The sequence below is a fragment of the Muscardinus avellanarius genome (assembly GCF_963383645.1).
Source record: "Muscardinus avellanarius genome assembly, chromosome: 3".
NCBI lineage: Eukaryota > Metazoa > Chordata > Mammalia > Rodentia > Gliridae > Muscardinus > Muscardinus avellanarius.
The window spans coordinates 130,575,072-130,593,763 of NC_137788.1; the positions used below are offsets into that span (position 1 = coordinate 130,575,072).

The window sequence follows — 18,692 nt, forward strand, 5'->3', positions numbered from 1 at the left end:
CACACACACACACGACTTAAGAGTGGGGAGACTTAGGTGCGTGACTCAGGCATGAGCTTCTCTGGCCTCTGTGAGCCACTATGCTCATCTGTAAGGGCAGTAAAGGCTGGGCCCTCGGGCGCGAGAGGATTCAGGGAGATGATACGCACAAGCGTAAGCTGTTTCCCTATCGAGGAACGTCAAACCATGGCCGCATCTCCCCTAGCAGCCCTCCCCCTCAAGCCTCCGACCCAATGGAGACACAGGCCTGCCCAGCCACTCAGTGACCCCGATGGATACTGTCTCCTCTCCTCCCAGAAATCGAAAGATGGAGCCACAGGAGAAGGAAACACCTGAAGTCCTATATTTGCAGAAGTCCGGAACCAAAGACAGCAACAGCCTAAACAACGTGACAGAGACACTGCTCTCGGAAAAGCCAAGCTTAGCCCAGGTGGGAACCGAGTTAAAAGACAAAGCCGTCCCGCTCATCATTCCAGACCCACTGGAAACCGACAACTAGTGAGATTCAGAGCAGGCGCCATCCGCGCCGGGCACGGGCTTGAGACAGAGCTCAGCTCAGTGGCCCGAGCCGGCTCAGGTTTTACACTCTTCCCCGAGCAGCCTAATGTTTTTATTAGCAGATACGATACAATGAATGAACTGTAATCAAATGAACATTGTTATTTAAAAAGTCTTTTATTAAATGCTTCTGGAAGTGGGCATCTGGGTCGTGGTTTGTTCAGAGGTGGTGGTCCATCACACACCAGTGGACTGGAGCAAGAGTGCAGAGTCCCTGGCGGCCTGTGGGTCTTGAGTGGTTAAGGGCTCCCTCTGGGCTCAGTGTCTCTGTCTACAGGCTACAGAATGTGGCTGAAGACTGTGTCAGAGGTGTTTTCAATCCAAGCTCCTGGGACTGTTCACTGAGGGGAGGGAGCAGGATTCTGGGGGTCAGAATCCCCTTCCTGGCCCTTCTCCCCACCAGAGCCCTCTGCTGGGCCTGCTTATCTGCTGAGGGTTCATGGTAAACAGTGATGGGAAATGACTGCTCCCTGCCTCGGAGAGCCTTCTCTTGCTAACAGTGGGATCCCAGATCTGAGCCAGGGTGCCGTAGTGTAAGCTCAGTGGCAATACGGAGTGATTTATGCAAAAGTCTGCTTTATTAACCCCAAATGCGTGTGGTTCCATCCTACACACGCGGCCTTTGATCACTGAGACCCATTGCTGAAGGTCCTGGGTCCTGCCAAGCCACACTACAAACAGGGATACGATTTCAAGAGCGCCTGCCAGATGGCATCGGGTCCTGGCAGCTGGAGCGCCGAGGCCCTGGGCACGGTCACAAGAGAGAACAACTCTTTTCCGCAGCTTTGGTCATTAAACGTGAGGAGGCAAGTGGTGGAGGTCTTATGGACAGAGTCCTTAACAAAGGGGAGGGGCGCAACAAAAGGGCCCTGAATACTGGCTTAAAAAAATGCTGGAGGCCCCACACTGAGCAGCACACGGCCCCCTCCCTGTTATACACTTTAAGAGCCAAATTGCTGGAAATACCCCTACCTGGGACTTCTCCGTCCCAGGTCTTCCTGTAGGATTATCTTAACTAGATTTTCCTGGGATAGGCTGCAGGGCTTGTTGGCTGGGTCTTCTGTGAGTCAGAAGATGGAAGGAGGGCCAGGCTCCGGCCGGGAGCAGCCGCCCTACCGCTCCTTCCACCAGGTGGCGCCAGCCCGGGCTGGCTCTCCTGCATGCTGTCCTCAGCCTTCACAGGGACAGGGAGCTGTCCATCCAGAACTGGCAGGCGGGCGTCATGGCAGCGGGATGGACACTGGTTCCTTCCTGCCTGAGCTGACCCCAAGCCTCTGGGCTATGGCAGAGGCTGCTTTCCCACCGGTATCATGGAAGCAATGGTTACCATGACAACTAGGATCTGAATGGAACAGGAGCATCATCCCTGTCTGTCCCTTGGGCTCAACTAAATGTAGGGACACTGTCGGGTGCTGGGGGCAGGGTCAGCTGTCCTCCAGAGGGCAAGGGCTATTGGCGCCTCAGAGGGAAAGGCTGGCAGCTTCTGGCCCTGTCCTGCAGCCCTGCGCAGTGGCTGAGCCCAGGCTTCCGGAAGAGAGGCCTTCAGAAGATCTTGAAGCCTTTCAGGAGGGTCAGCGTGGGCGCTTTGCGCTTGCTCTGGGCACGGGATGACTTCACGGTGACCAGCTTGGCCTGGGCCACGGTGGGCATCTCCTTCAGGCTGACGGTGGAGAGAGTGTTGAAGGTGCAGCTGGCCAGCCCATGCCGGGCGGTGAGCGGGGGCTGGTGGGGCAGGGCCCTCTCCTCGGAGATGAACAGGGGCCGGGCCAGGGGCCACTTCTCCAGCTCCCGGCGCGCCTCCCGCACCGCCTCATGGAAGACACGCTGCACGTGCTCAAAGTCCAGGCAGGCAGAGACCTCGAAAAACAGACATCCGAACCTGCCGGCCAGAGCGGCGCCCTCGGCCTTGGTGACCTGCCTGTGAGGGAGCAGGCGAGGCAGGGGGTCAGGGGCTGCCGCTCTGAGTCGGGCGAGGGGCCCACGCCAGCTCCCCACCTGGGGCTGTGCCTGGCTCATCTTCACACCTGAGTCCTCGTGTTCTCGTTAGGAAAGTGGGATGCTATGTGCCTCGCAGGGATTTAGGATTCATAAACACAATCTGTGTCGAGTGCTTAGCATAGTACCTCTCACGGAGTCAGTGCTCAGTGAATGGCAGTGATGCCCCAAAGCCAGAATTAAGAAGTGAGCATAAGAAGCCGGGCGAGGTGGTGCACACCTGCAATCCCAGAACTTGGGTGACTGAGACAGGAGGATCACAGGATCAAGACCAGCCTCAGCAACTTTGCAAGATTCTTGGCAACCTAGTAAGTCCCTGTCTCAAAATGAAAACTAAAAAGGGCTGGGAGTGTAGCTTGGAGACGGAATGCTCCTGGGTTCACTAGTACCCAAAGAAAAGGGGAGGAGAGAAAGAAAAGAAAACTGATCTATTCACAATCTATTTTTTTTTTTTTTTGTACTCGGAATTGAACACAACGGTAATCTGTATCCCCAACCCTTTTTGTTTTTTATTTTGAGACAGGGCCTACGTTGCCCAGGCTAGTCTTAAATTTGTAATCCTCCTGCCTCAGCCTCCCAAACTGCTGGGATTACAGGGGTATGCATTAAGCCTGGCCACAATTCTGTCTTCTGACTCCTCTTCCAGGTTCTGAGATTCCTCAGAGACCACCTTCAGTGGTCCTAACATCACACACTTCCCTTGTAATATGTCTGGGTCTGGGGGCTGGCCAGCCCTGGAAGAGCCCTCACTGTGGTCTCCTCTCAGGAAACCATAACTCCTATCTCCCAATGAGCCTCTTCCCTGTTCCAACAGGAAATCCCCTCCTTGCTAACACTCTGGGGCCTGGGACGCAGGAGTGAGGGATGGGTGCCAGGTGGGCCACATGGGGCAACGCCAGAACTGGGGGCCCGATGGGGAACCTCGTCAAGTGTGGGACCCCTGCCTCGGCGCCTCAGGCCCAGCAGCTGACTGGAATGTGTGGAGAGGTGGGGGGAGCCAGGGAGAGAGGGCTAAGGCCTGGGTGAGCTGAGGGTGCCCGCCCCACCCTGAAGCATTCCAGTTCCAGGATTTCTGGAACACTGTGCCAGCCAAGCAAAATACGGCTGAGTGTTCTGTGGTCCTCCGCCTTCTGGCCGGTCTGTGGCCTCTGACTCAAGTCCACACTCTCTGAGAGCTGCCCTCGGTGCACCGAGGTGAGACACAGCTGGTTGGATCCGGACAGATGCCTGACCCAACCCGAGCGGCCAATCAGAGCCTCCTCCCAGAATTGAAACTGGGCACGGAATGACAGGTCAGCTGCTGGGATGGGACCAGAAGGTCACACAGACTCGAGCAAGAAAGGACAAGGCTGAGAGAGACCACAGGGACCCAGGAGGATGGGAGGAGCAGCTTCTTTCCTGAGTTTTGGGTTCTAACCCCTGAGTGGCCCAGATGCACTTCCCTGCCTGACCTAGGCTGCTGGGAAGACCGAGGCCCACGGTCCCTTCCGCCTGAATTCCAGGCTCGCTTCTCTCAGCAGCCAACCCATCCCTGGAGATGGGCGAGGGCGCGCTCACCTGTACTGCGCCATGTCCAGCTTGTTACCCAGCAGCAGGGCCGGCCGGCTGCGCTGCGTCTCCCGGGCGTGCAGGGCCAGCAGCTCCAGGTAGCTGCAGCTGCCCTCGAAGCTCCGGCGGCTGTCGACGCTGTACACCACCAGGAAGGCGTGGGCCCAGTTCAGGTAGCGCTCGCAGTTCCTGGGGGTGTCCTGAGGCCAAGGGGAGCAGGTCAGGCTGAAGGCCTCCACCTGAGCCGCGCCGCCCGCCCCTCCCTCCGCGGGCTTTGTATATTGTTTCTCAGCAGAGCCCTTTTCAAAGGGCACTTGAGTGTGGATTTGGATGGGCATGAAAGGAGACATTGTCTCAGAGCCTCCCTCCTACCACCCAGCCAGAGCCTTGGAGACCTTGACCCTGGCATGGCCCTTGCAGGGACCTGCTATCTCTGGGCACCACTGGCTTCAGGTCGGGCTCCTGCTGCCCCTTTGGCTTCTGAGAATAACTGGCACCTGGGCTTGGCAGGGGCGGTGGGGACATGGGGCAGATGAACTGGAGGGACTCAGGCTCTCATCAGGGGCATGCGTGTGAACTGGTGCACATCAGCCTGTTTATGAGTAAAAAGTCCCATAGCACAGGACCTCACGCTGAAGCACATTGTCATCAGCTCCTCCGGCCCCAGCCTGTCCTTCTGGTTTGGCAAAGGAAGGATTTGGGCCCAGAGAAGTCAGCGACTCATTCAGGGTCACTGAACAAACTGGAGGCGAAAGGGATCAAGTTCCCGTCTGCAGCCAGGACTCGCAGAAAGTGGCCAGCCTCGCAGCTCTCCGCAGCTAGAGGGGTTCGCGTTACCGGGTCTGCAGTGTCCATGACCCTCAGGTGGACGAGCTGGTGGTCCACGGTCTCCTCGGAGCTGTAGGTGTCCTCTGCAAACAGACAGTCAGACAGGTGAGAGGCGGCAGGCCCCTCCATAATGCCCAGGGTCTCCGTCCCAGCTGCCCCCTGGGCTGGGCCCCTGCACAGCCTGGAGCATCCTCAGGAGTGGCCATGGGCTAGCAGAGTGAGGGCCACTCTCATCCTCAAGGACACAGGAGGACCTCCCACCGGAGACATGCTGCATCGCCTGCAGGGCTCAGAGCACGACAGGCCCCTCCATGACACACCCCAGGGACAAAGCCAGCCAGGCCCAGCCGTGGCTCAGGGGCCCAGTGAGCAGCCGAGGCTCAGGGGCTGTGCTGCCAGCCGCTTCCTCCCAGAGCCCCACGCTTCTCCATCCTCTGCCCCTCTGCTCATGGTACCCGGCCTGTAGGAAGCCCCCACGGACAATCTCCTGCCCCAGGGAGAAGAGAGGAGGGAAAGAGAAGCAGACAACATGGCCGAAGGAGGCAGGCACCTCATTTATAAGTTCCACGCAGCCAGGCGTGGTGGTGCACGCTTATAACCCTAGCATTTGGAGGCTGAGACAGGAGGATCGCAGTTAATGGACAACTTCAGCTACTTACTTAGGCCCTTTACAACTCAGTGAGACCTTGTTTCAAAATAAAGAATAAAAATAGGGCTGGGGATGTAGCAGGAAGGTAGAATACCCCTGGGTTCCATCTTCCATCCCCAGTACCGTGAAAAAAAAAAAAAAAAAAAAAGAAGAAGTTCTATGCAAGTTTAACTCCTTAACATGGCAGCAAAGAAGGGTTTCCCCCCTTCCCCCAGTACTGGGGATGGAACCCAGGAGCATTCTACTTCCAAGCTATACCCCCAGCCCTATTTTTTATTCTCTATTTTGAAACAGGATCTCACTGAGTTCCAAAGGGCCTCACGAAGTAGCGGAGGCTAGCCGTGAACCACCATCCTCCTGTCTCAGCCTCCCAAGGACTGGGATCACAGCGTGCGCCACCATGCCTGCTAGCAGAGGAGTTTGAAGTCGGAGATGTGAGTGGAAGCCCCTGTTGCCTGCTCTTTAGCTGTGATAGGGTCAAGCACGCCAGCTCTTGGGGGCTACCTCCTCGCTCTACAGCGGGAATCGCATGGTAACACTGCCAGGTTTCCAAGCCTTCACCCTGCGGGCGCCGTGCCAAGTGCTGGCCTCTGCATTAGCACATTGAACACTCTATCTCCAGGGCTGTGCATTTAGTTCCCATAAATGCCAGGAAAGGGCGGTGGGGGCCGAGGAGCTCCAAAGTTAACAGGGCAGGCTCACACTCTCAAATGGTTGGGTTTTGTTTTCTTTTGAAATACTTTTATTTGTTCACTTGTTTTTTGGTACTGAGGATTGAACCTACAGGCGTTCTATCTCCAAACAACACTGCCAGCCCTTTTTATTTTTGAAACAGGGTCACAGGGGGCTGCACTGCCGGTGGAGACTGGCCTCAAACCTATGATCCTCCTAGCTCAGTCTCCAAAGTACTGGGATTACAGGTGTGTGACACCATACCTGGCTTGAAATACTTTTAGACTCACAAAGAAGTTGCTAAGTAGCAACAGGGTGGAATTCCTGTGCACCCCCAGCCCACTCCGCGTGTCAAGACCTTACATAACCCACGCATGGTACCAACCCAGGAAACTGACATCGGTACTATGCTATGAACGAAAATGCTGACCTTATTTGGATTTCACAAGTCTGATACTTTTTATCCCCCAGTCCTTACAACCTCAAACCTAAGACCTTAGTTCTGGCAAGTGGCCAGAGCTTGTCCTGTACCACCAGCAGGCATCTGGGAACGCGCTTAGGTCCTCGCCCTTCCCTGGTGTCCCCCGGGGCATGGCAGATGCCCCAGCAGAAGCGGGATGCTCTCTGCCTTCCCGGCAGCCGCTGAGGAAGGCGCCCGAGGCCTGGCTGACCGTACAGCGGAACCCTGCTCTCTGAGGGCCGCTGGCAGCCAGCAGGCCTGGCTACACCCCAGCTCTGCCGGCATCGGCATGAATCAGACCCCCCTTCGTCCCCAGCCTGTTTTGGGGACTTGGAAAAATAGCTGCTCTTCTGCAAAGACCAAAAACCCTAATGGAAAATATGTCCCAAATGTCGAACTATATTTGGCCCAAGAAGAGCTGTCCCTAGATGCCTCATTTTGTTCAGATTTGTTTTCTGCCAAAGTTTGTCCTAGGCACTCCCCTCTAACAGGAGCGGCGTCCTGCGGCCCGGTGAGACGTGTCTGCCCAACCCTAGTCTCCTGCCGCCCGTACAGCCAAAGCCTCTTGAGGTTGTCGTAGCACCACTGTAGAAAGATGATGCTCAGCCGGGCGTGGTGGCGCACGCTTGTAATCCCCGCGCTTGGGAGGCTGAGACAGGAGGACCGCGCGGGTTCGAAGCCAGCCTCAGCGACTGAGTGAGGCTCTCAGCAATTTAGTGAGACCCTGTTTCCAAATAAAGTATAAAATGGGTCTGGGAGTGTATCCCGGAGGTAGAAAAACCCTGGGTTCCACCCCCAGTATCCAAAAAGAAATGATGTGAGAGGCCCAGCGAAGGAGGGAACCTGCCCAAGGCCACACAGCGCTGTAGAAGGAACTCAACTTTGGTGTTGCAGGCTGGGCTGCCTCCCCACTGGGACCCGTCCATTCCCTGGCTGCTCGGTGGAGCAGCCGATCCTGCAGCCCTGAGCAGAATACAAGGGAGGACCATAAGCGCCCCGTCCAGCTGGGGGCGTGGAGCGTGGATGGGTGTGCTGGAAGAGGCCTTGGGGGTCCTCTTGCCCGGCCTTCTCTTCTAGCAGGGGATGACTGGCCTCGGAGGCTGGAGAGGGAGGCTCCTTGTATTCACAGTGAAGTCCAGTGTCCCTGACTCAGGGCACTCTGGGTGTGTGTATGTGTGTGCGCATGTGTGTGCATGCATATGTTACTGGGGACTGAACCCAGACAAACACAGGAGAAGAGAGAAGCTGCCACTGTCCTCCAGGTGAGATGTCCTCAGCTCTTGCATGAGAAGAGAACATTCCCTAGGAGAGCCTTGCCCCGCAAAGTCCCTCCACGGGCACCGAATCTTCAGCTCCCAACAGCAATAACCATCACAGCCCCTAATGAAGCACAGCTCAGACACAGGCCCAGCCCAGGCAATTAGGCCCATCTTCCAGATGGGAAGCTGAGGCTCGGAGGGCCCAGCGCCGTACAGACCTCTGACTCTGGCCCCTTATAGCTTAGGCCTGCCCTCAGTGGAGACCCTTATAAGGGTCTCCTTGGCCTTAGGCAAATCACTGAGCCTTCTCTGCCTCAGTTTCTCCATTGATAAAATTGGGATGATATTACTAGGATCTCTTCTTTGAAGGGTAATCCTAAAACTAAAATTCAGCCCCGCAGTGAAAAATGTTATATGATGCCTAGTAATGTGTTACAAGCTGCAACTGGGACCAAGTCCCCACCCTCAGGAGGCCCCCGAATACACTGGAGCTCTTGAGAGACCATGGATAAGGCTAAAGAATTGCTCTGCCAGCTGGGTGTGGTGGCACCTCTCCAACATCTTCCTGAGGCTCACTGTGCCCTTGTACATCTCCACAGAAGGAAAGCTCTGGTTTCACCATCCAGGCTGCCGCTGGACTCAGCACTGGGACCGCAGCGGGAATGTTCGGGCTGTCCTGGTGCTGGGACAGAGCTCTGAGGGGGCCTTGGCACCTCAGGGTGTCTCACTTTGGGCCCTCAGTGAAGTGAGAGACCAAAGGCCGAGGTGACCCACTGCGGGCTGCTGTCCCCCACCCCTGAGCACACATTCCACCGGCAGGTCTCAACACTGTAATTAGTCAGGAAGCTCAAATCAGCACCGTCCTGGGCTCATGCAGTGAGACCCCGTGTGAGGGGCAGGGACTGCGGGGCAGGGAGGAAGAGACACCGGAAATGGGATGCCAGAAAATCCTTTTAAGTTTGAACTTCAGCTACACAAGGACTCCTCTTCCTCCTATTCTTCTCCTTCTTCTCTTTCTCCTCCTTCTTTCTTCCTCCTTCTCCTCCTCCTTCTTTTTTTGCAGTGCTAGAGATTGAACCCAGGGCATTCTACCTCTGAGCTACACCCCCAGCCCTTCCTTCCTTCCTTCCTTCCTTCCTTCCTCCCTCCCTCCCTCCCTCCCTTTCTTTCTTTCTTTCTTTCCTGGGTCTGGGAATGGAACCCAGGGGCATTCAACCTCCGAGCTACACCTCCTGCCCTATTTTTTATTCTTTATTATGAAACCGGATCTCACTGAGTTATAGAGGGCCTCACTAAGGAGCTGAGGCTGTCCACGAACCACGATCCTCGGGTCTCAGACTCCCGCCCGAATGCTGGGATTACAAGCGTGCGCCACCATGCCTGGCTTTCTTCTTTATTTTGAAACAGGGTCTCACTAAGTTGCAGGTCCTCACTAAGTTGTTGAGGCTGGCTTTGAACCTGTGGTCCTCCTGTCTCAGCCTCCCAAGTACCTGGATTACAAGCGTGCGCCACCACGCCTGCGTCACAGGGACTAATTTTCTGGATAGGCGTGAGCCATGCAGTATTTGTACTAGGTGGAAGGTCTCCTGAGGCGCTGTCCTTGGGAATCCCCCTGTCCCTCCCCAGACACCACCTGCTCGTGGTCTTTCCTCCCCATCTCCCACCTCGCCCGTTCTAGCTCCTTCCGCCCTCGGCCCCTCCCAGCGCCTGCCCTTCCGGCACGCCCCTGCGCCCTGTGTCCTGCTCTAAGGACGAAGGGGTGCCCTCAGACTCCATGTGACTTGACCAGAGGCCTCGGCTCTTCTCTCCCCTGGAGCATCAAAGAGTTGTGCCCAGGCACAGGTGATCCAGAGCTCTTAGGGACCCCTCGGGACTGTCATTTTCTCACTTACCCTACACCCCTAACTTAACCAGAGGAACCCCTCCACATTCTCTGACACCCTAGGGTTCTGTTGAAGAGGGGATTTTTTTTATTTCAGGAAAAATAATTAAAAGCACAGAATTGAGTAGCCTGCAAGTCCTCCTGCTCTAGCACTGGGACTCAATTCTGGGGTCCCAGTGCCCCGAGGGGCTGATGGGGGCCAATGGGCTGGGGGCTCCTTCCTAGTGCCTGCGGCACTGTAGGGGTTTCCAACCCGTGTCACAGAGTCTGGGTCCTTGGCGGCCCTTGGAGGTCCCACTGATGCTTTCTTTAACTTTTATAAACGAGGAAATAATCCAACATCCATTTTCAAAAGCCTCTGGTCATTCAGATACTCTGCTTCAGGGGACAAATACAATAGAATCATTCTAAATGTGAGATTTAAGTCATACTGATACTAATAAAATTCAGCTTTTATTTCTCTTCGGTATTAGGGTCCCCTAAAAGAGGCTATTTTTTTTTTTTAATGTTTTTTGGTACTGGAGATAGAACCTAGGGAGCCTTCTACCTCTAAGCGACACCTCCAGCCCTTTTTCAGTTTTCTTTATGTTGCAAAAGGATCTTGCTAAATTGCTAAAGGTCTTGGTAAATTGCTGAGGCTGGGCTCAAACTGTGGTCCTCCTGTCTCAGCCTCCCAAGTACTGGGATTAAAGGCATGTGCCACCGTGTCTGGAAATAAGAGGTTATTTTAGGGGAAGGTTTTGCTGCTAAAAAATACTTTTAAGAAATAATGAGCTGGGCATGGTGGTGCACGCTTGTAATCCCCGCGCTTGGGAGGCGGAGACAGGAGGATCGCAGAGGTTCCAAGCCAGCAGCGCTGGCTTAATGAGAATCTACTATGAGAATCTACTATGGATCAAATTCTAGGCTAGGTCTTTTACATGTGCTATTTCTTGACTCCTCACAGTAATTCTCTGAGATAGGTACTGTTGTATCCATTCTATAGTTGAGGAAACAGTAGCCCAGAGAGTTTAAATGTCAGCCTCAAGACTGCGCAGTGAATAAGTAGTGGAGCCAATATTAAAAGCCCAGCTCTGACAGGCACCAGAACATCCCCTTTTCCAATATAACATGAGTCAGCTAAAAGTAAAACAAGACATTTTTTCATGTGGTCCCCCACATTGGTTCGGAATCCAGCACCATCAGATCCCTCGTACGTCTTATGCAGCTTTCTGGAAAAGAACACCCAGTGACCATCTTGAAGAACATCTGTTTGGACGTGGAATTCCTGCTATGCTTCAGTTTTTTCTTTTCTTTTCCTTTTTCTTTTTGTGGTACTGGGGATGGAACCCAGGGCATTCTACCTCTGAGCTACACCCCCAGCCTTATTTTTCATCCTTTATTTTTATTTTTATTTTTATTTTTTATTCTGGTGGAACTGGGGTTCCTGGAAGCCCTTCTACCTCTGGGCTACACTCCCAGACCTATTTTATATTTTATTTGGAAACAGGGTCTCTTAAACCAGCTGCAGGTGGCTTCAAACCTGTGCAATCCTCCTGTCTCAGCCTCCCAAGCGCGGGGATTACAAGCGTGCGCCACCACGCCCGGCCTATTTTCTTTTTCTTTTTTTTTTTTTTTTTTTTTTTTTTTTGTGTGTGTGTGGTGGTACTAGCGTTCCTAGAAGCCCTTCTACCTCCGGGCTATACTCCCAGACCTATTTTATATTTTTATTTGGAAAAAGGGTCTCTTAAACCAGCACAGCTGGCTTCGAACCTGCGCGATCCTCCTGTCTCTGCTTCCCAAGTGCAGGGATTACAAGCCTGCACCACCATGCCCAGCCTATTTTCATTTTTTAAATATTAAAAATTTCAATTTTAAATATTAAAAAATATTTTTTTGCGGTACTGGAGATGGAACCCAGAGGAATTTTACCTCCAAGGCACACTCCCCAGCCCTATTTTTAATTCTTTATTTTGAAAAAGGGTCTCACGGGTGTATTCATTTGAATCACCCTCCATGCCAGTCTGGTATGGAGCTGTACCTATCCTCTGTATTTCTATCTTTTAATAAACTTCTTTAAATCTTAAAAAAAAAAAAAAAGAAAAAGAAAAAGAAAAAGGGTCTCACTAAGTTGCAGAGGACCTCACTAAATAACTGTGGCTGGTTTCAAACCTGCGGTATCCTCTTGTCTCAGCCTCCCAAAGTACTGGGATTACAATCGTGCGCCACCACGCCCAGCTTATTAAACATTTAAACTCAGCCGGGTGTGGTGGCACACGCTTGTAATCCCAGCATTTGGGAGGCTGAGACTGGAGGATCACGGTTCGAAGACAACTTCAGCTGCTTAGTGAGACCCTCTGCAACTCAGTGAGACCCTGTTTCAAAATAAAAAGTAAAAAATTGGGCAGGGGGTGTAGCTCAGAGGTCAAATGCCTCTGGGTTCCATCCCCAGACCCACACACAAACACACACACACACACAAAATTAAACCTCATATTATAGGGCAAATCAGTCTCAAGTCTCTGAATTGGGCCAACCCCCAAGTTGTTTAGGATGAACTGTAAACCATTTCCCGCCAGGAATGGAATCGTGTTTGAGGCTCCTCCCTCTGCCCCTGGGGTGCAGTATAGGTCAAGGCCCCCAGGGGGAGTACTCCAGGCCAGGCCCATGAGCTAGAGGCCCAGGCAGGAGGGATTTCTTACCCAAGTTGGGATCATACTCGCTGATAAACCTCTTGGTCAGAAACTTCACAGTCAGGGCTGCAAGAAACAGAAGGAGGTAGGTTCAGCCCCCTGCTGGCTGCCAGCCTCCAGAGGCTGCCCCCATTTGAAGGCCTTGTCTAACGTTGGTGATCCCTGGCTGGCACCAAGCTCAGCTCTCTCAGGGAACCAGGCTGCGAGCTGAGGAGTTGGCGTGAGAGGCTCAGAAGGAACCAGGAATAGGAGGTGCCCCATCCCCCTAGGTGCACCCTCGGATATTGATTTTAATGGTAAGAGACACAAGGAAAGACTAGCCTAAGGGGTGTTCGCGCCAACCCAAATCCAGGGACCAGGACCCCTGAAACCGGTTACATTAGGGTCAGCCTGATGAGACATATGTCCTCCACCCTGGGCAAATCAGATTCTGAAGCATGGGGCATTTAATACAGTGTTGGCTACAAGACAAAGAGACAGTAGCAGCAGGCCACTCTGAGAGGCAGGAAGCCCTGAGTCCCTGGGACTTCCAAGTAAGAGCCAGCGAGGTGCCTCCTTCGGCTCTCTGGAGCCTCCACACCTCCCTCCTTTTTTTTGTTGTTGTTATTATTATTTTTTGTTTTGCCCCCAGCCCAATTTTTAATTCTTTATTTTGAAACAGGGTGTCACTGAGTTGCAGAGGGCCTCGCTAAGTAGCCGAGGCTGTCTGCGTACGTGAATCCTCCTGTCTCAGCCTCCCGAATGCTGGTATTACAAGCTTGCACCACCACGCCTGGCTCTCCTTTGGTATCTTAGCAGAATGCAACGCTCTAGACTGATGCTCTCCCTGGTATGTATTGATGATTCTGTTCAGAGTTTAGCTATGTGAAAACAAGGGTGGGCCAACTATTACACTGGACTCTTAAAAAGTAATCTGATCTTGTCAAGAAAATCCTTAAAATTCTTTCCTAGGATTCCTGATAGTGTCGGTTTACAAACAAATACCTAGGGAATACATATTTAAATTTTTCTTTTGTATGTGTGTAGTACTAGGGATGGAACCCAGGGGCATTCTACCTCTGGGATACACTCCCAGCCCTTTTTTATTTTTTGTTTGGAAACAGGGTCTCACTGCGTTGCGGAGGGCCTAAGTTGCCGAGGCTGGCTGCACACCTGTGATCCTCCCGTCTCAGCCTCCCAAGTACTGGGATTATAAATGCGCACCACCACAGCTGGGTTAAAACTTAAATTCCTTCATTTCTTTTTTTTTTTTTTTTTTTTTTTTTTTTTTTTGCGGGTCTGGGGATGGAACCCAGAGGCATTAGACCTCCAAGATACACCCTCTGCCCTATTTTTTTTTTTTTTTTAATTTGAAACCGAGTCTCACTGAGTTGCAGAGGGCCTCACTTAGTAGCTGAGGCTGTCGAAGAACCGCGATCCTCCGGTCTCAGCCTCCCAAATGCTAGGATTACAAGCGTGCGCCACCACGCCCGGCTTACATTCCTTCATTTCTGTAGTCACTCGCTAACTGTACTATACCGTCAGCTCTTTTTACTTTTTTTGGAAGCAGTAAAAAGTTTGGAAACAACTCACTAAGTTGTTGAGAAACTGGCCTCAAACCTGCTAGCTTTCTGTCTTAGCCTCCCAAATACCGGGATTAAAGGTGTGCACCACTGCAGCCATCTAAGGACAAATCTTTTATGTAGGAAAATCAGATTCTGAGTCCACTCTCTGAGCCAGGGAGGCTGGCTTCAGAATCATAGAGGCTCCGGGTGGCTTTCAAAGGAGGCTCTGGGGAAGAGAGCCCCAGCTAGCTGAGCCTGTGCCGGCCACTCACTCATGCCTGTGGCCGGAGGAACAGCCCCTGAAGCAGCCCCCTGCCACCCCCTTCTCAGCTGCCTAGGGCTGTAAGTGGCAGGAGGAAGGGCACATCCTTTCTGGGGTCTCTGCGTAAGGGGACAGCGGCCAGGAGTGGTAAAGGCAGAGTTCCCTCTTGACAGAAATCATCCCAGTGGAAGCCCAAGGTCGCGGCTTATCAATGCAACCCAGGCGCGGGGACCACAATCCAGTTGCGTCTGCAGAAAGTCCGGAGGGGTCTGGCTTAATACAGTTGCTAAGTATGTGCAGTATGTCTCAGAATCTCAAGGAGCTGGGGTGGGGAGTGGCCCTTCCCAGAGAAGTCTCCATAGCCACAACTTCTACTTCCATGAGGCAGTGAGGGGGTGGACAACCTAAGTCTGGGAATAAGTTCAAAGAGTGTCCTCGGAGCAGGGTCTGGAGGCGCAAGCCTGTAATCTCAGTACTTGGGAGGCTGAGATGAGAGGATCACAGATTCAAGGCCAGTCTCAGCAATTTAGGGAGACCTTGTTTCAGAATAAAAACGAAAAAAGAACACTGGGGGTGTAGCTGGGAAAGCCCCTGGGTTCAACCCTAGTACCAAAAACGGGGGGGTGGGGGGGGAGGCTGGGGTGTTGCTCAGTGGTAGAGCGCGCCCAGGTTCAATCCCCACACCCGGCCCCTACACACAGAAAGAGGGCCCGCGGGCTGGAGATGGGTGCCCACCGGGTCCCTCTGGCGTGGCACCAGCCTGGCTGCTGGCCCCCGGCAGAGGAGATGGGGCTGGGAACCGGGGAGGACCGTGCAGGGTGGGGACCACAGGCTGGAGAGGCGGGCTAGGAGCAGATGGGGGCGATGCGAGAGTGCAGCCCGAAGGCAAAGGCGGAGAAAGAGGGCCAGCAGCAGAGAAACCGAGGCAAAGAAAACGCGCGGGTCTCCGGCCACCCCCGGGCGGGGCTGCCCCTCCGCCTCGGCCCGCGCACTCACCGGACTTGCCGGCCCCGCGGCGGCCCAGGATGGCCAGGTGGACCTCGGGGGGCGCGCCCTGCGGCCCGCCGCCCGCGCGGGGCTTGCCGAACACCGAGGCCATGGCCGCGCCGCGGCGCACACGTGTCCCGCCGGCCGCCCGGCCGTCGTGGGCTGGGAGCGGCCGCCGCTGTCCCGGGGGCGCCCGGCCGGCCGGGGGAGGGGCCGCCGCCGCCCGCGCCTTTTAAGGGCCGCGCATCCCGCGCCCCGCCTCGAGGCCCCCGCGCCCCCGACCCGCCGCGAAGGGCCCGAGGAGGGTCCCGGGCTGGGAGGGCGCGGGGGAGGGTGCTGCCCGCCCCGGCCGACTCTCCGCTGTCCTCCCACCAGTGAGGAAACCCACCCCTTCCTTTGTTCGAGCAGCCGGCCCCGCCTCCTCCTCCAGGAAGCCTCCCAGCTCCAGCTCGGGCCCTTTCTTTAGGTCGCTGACAGCTCGGCCTCCAGCCCTGCCCTGCCCTGTCCTGCCCTGCAGAAACCCGGGCTCGGGGAGCAGGGCTGAGAACCCCCAGCCAAGACTACGGGGCCAGGACGGGTTCAGCTTCCAGAAACCCAATCCATCCCGGATCCCCGTTTCTCCCTGTCGGGAGCTAATGCGTTGCATGTGTTAGCGGTCTGTTGTGTCAATGGGGTATTTGTTCTAAAACCTGGCACCCCCTCTTGCGTGCAGCAGTTCTGAAATTGGTGGTGAGCCTGGCAGGGGTCACCTGGCCAGCCCCCCTGGGATCTAGAGGCAGCTCTGGTCATGCTGGAGACAGGCAGAATGGACCACGTCCAGAGCACAGAAGCTTAGACTCTGGGCAACTGCTTCTCTTGGGTGACCTTGGGCAAGTCAGCTCATTTCTTTGGGCTTCAGGGTCCCCAGTGTTAAATACTAAAACAAGAGAAAATAAAGTTCCATGATGTGACTCTGGCTTAAGAGAGATTGACAGAATCCGCCCTGGGCCTCAGACCTGAGGACATTCTAGAACCTGCGGGGCCTGTCTTCTGAAATACACCCCAGGCTAAGTGGGGAAGGGCAGGGGAGCCTTGCTACACCCCGGTCCCCCTCCATGCTCAATCTACCCACCTACCCACAGAAGAAACCAGGGAAACTCAAGTCAGCAGGCTGAGGGGCCAGGGCCAGAGCAAGATGGGAATAGTTCTCTTGAACCAAGAAGGAAAATCATCCCCCCCACCCCCCGACAGAACATGAATATTGGCTCAGCCTAACTGTTTTGGGGAGACAACAGTAAACCAGCTGTGTTATTGAGACTCCAAGGTACAAGGAGGAATTTGTTTAGATTATATCCTTGGGCCAGAATGGTCCCCACAGCTAGTGGCCAAGGGTCCCCCTTTGCATGTACACTTGAGTTGGGCAAGTAGGAGCCAGCGCATGGCTCAGTCTGGCAGCAGCCCCGTGAGGACAGACTGGGCCCAGATGGTGTCTGTGGGCTTGAACCAATCTTCCTGGAGTACTGCCAGCAGGGAGGTGAGCTGTAGACAGCCAGGGCCTTGCACATCGACTCTGCTCCTTCCCCGCTTGTGTGGTGCTAGGGGAATTGTCTGATGTCTTTCTGGTCTCAGTTTCCTCATCTTTAAAATTCAGAGCTGGACGTGGTGGTGCACACTTGTAATCTCAGTACTTGGGAGGCTGAGACAGGAGAATCTGGGTTTGTGGCCAGCCTCAGCTACTTAGTGAGACCCTCTACAACTTAGTAAGACCCTATTTCAAAATAAAGACTAAAAAAATTGGGCTAGGGGTATAGCTTGGAGGTAGAATGCTCCCTGGGTTCAATTCCCAATGCCACACACACACACACACACACACACACACACACACACACACACACACAAAGACACACACACAAAAAGAGCTGAGCTGGGATATGGCTCAGAGTAGAACTCTACTGGGTTCAATCCTCAGTACTACACACATAAAATAATATTAAATTAAATTCAAACCAGCACACACCTGTAATCCCAGGATTTGGAAGGCAGAGACAAGAGGATCGCAGGTTTGAGACAAGCCTCAGCAACACAGCAAGACTCTGTTTCCAAATAAAAATAAAATAAGGCTGGGAGTGGAGCTCAGAGGCAGAATGGCCCTGGGTTCAATTCCTCAGTATCAAACAAAACAAAACGTAGAAGGGCCAGGAGATGTGAGCTGCAAGCAGGCCGACGCCGGCTCAGCGTGACGGTGAATTCTAACCATCTGGGGCTGTCCTTGGATGAAGCGCACACCCATACTGGCAGCAACCAAGAGGGTGACCATTTCGGGGAGGTGTTGTAGAGGAGACACCACCATGACTTGCATGACGGGATGGGATGACCTTTAATTCCCTTCTAGTTCTGAGAGCATTTCAGCTGCTTGCTAGCTGGTCCTTGAGGCCCTCTGCCTAGATGACTGAGTGCTCAAACTCTGCCCCTGCCAAAAGTCTGAGGCTTGACACTGCCCCACTGCTGCCACCAGCCCCCACTCCACCCTCAGTCTCCTCGCCTGGATGGCTGGCCCAGCACCCGAAGTGCCCACCCTGGACTGGAGAGGCCTCAGGGACCAGATCCTGGAATAAGCTGCTTTGCCTCCAGTCTCAGGTCCTCATCCTTAAAATAGGGGAAAAATTAAGGATTCGAGGAAATGGCAGGAAAATGTCCTACCCAGAGCTGGGTCCATGGCCCCCCCCAAAGCCACTGAGAGTGATCTCCACGCCACCTGCACCCACCTACCAAGAGGTCAGGGAGTGGCTGGACGCATCCCCCCAGGAGAGAGGTCATTCTGTTAGGGCGGGCAGCTCAACTCTCCTTATCCCACCCCCATCAAGGCTCTTGGAGAGGACCCGGGGCACCCAAAATGCAGAGGCTGTGCACTGAGCCCGGCAGTGGGCAGAAGCGGGTGTTCTAGAGATGTGTGTGGAGTGGCTCGGTGGGGCAGGGCAGGTCTAAGCATGTAAGCTTAGCATGAGGCTTCCTCCATGCGGGGTCCCAGGTGGCCACAGACCACCAACCCCAGCAGCATCCCAGCTTCTGGGAGCCCTTTGTGAGGTCACTGCCCTCCCTCAGAACTCAGCCCCAGACTCCTCTTTACCAATCAGGAAGCTCAACCTGGAGGAGCTGGGCGGCTCTTGCAAGTCACTGTAGCACGGCATCAAAGCCCGGACAGGAATCCCGACTCCTAGTCCAGTGCCCATCCTTCCCCAGGTCAAAGCAGTGCAAGCTGCCCACAGCCCTGTGTGCAGAAACTTCATGGGTAGAAGGAGGCAGGAAGGGGCAGGGGACTGTCTCTCAGGGCTCAACCTGAGAATGGCATTTCCCCTGAACAGGCGCTGTGTTTCTGCGGACAGACCTCACGCTCCCA

General features: G+C 54.4%; 1 protein-coding gene across 2 annotated transcripts; it reads right to left on the minus strand.

Moving 5' to 3' along the window:
- Window positions 1-2,100: 2,100 nt before the first annotated feature.
- RASL12 (RAS like family 12) lies at window positions 2,101-15,428 on the minus strand (the record flags this gene model as incomplete). 2 transcript variants are annotated; one of them, XM_080693125.1, is made up of 5 exons in its annotated part: window positions 2,101-2,476; window positions 4,111-4,301; window positions 4,939-5,012; window positions 12,533-12,589; window positions 15,326-15,428. In XM_080693125.1, the coding sequence occupies 5 exons, from the start codon at window positions 15,426-15,428 to the stop codon at window positions 2,101-2,103; spliced, it is 801 nt and encodes a 266-aa protein (XP_080549251.1). The 2 variants fall into 2 exon arrangements, with proteins under 2 accessions (XP_080549251.1, XP_080549252.1); XM_080693126.1 differs by lacking the exon at window positions 12,533-12,589.
- Between the last annotated feature and the right edge of the window lie 3,264 nt (window positions 15,429-18,692).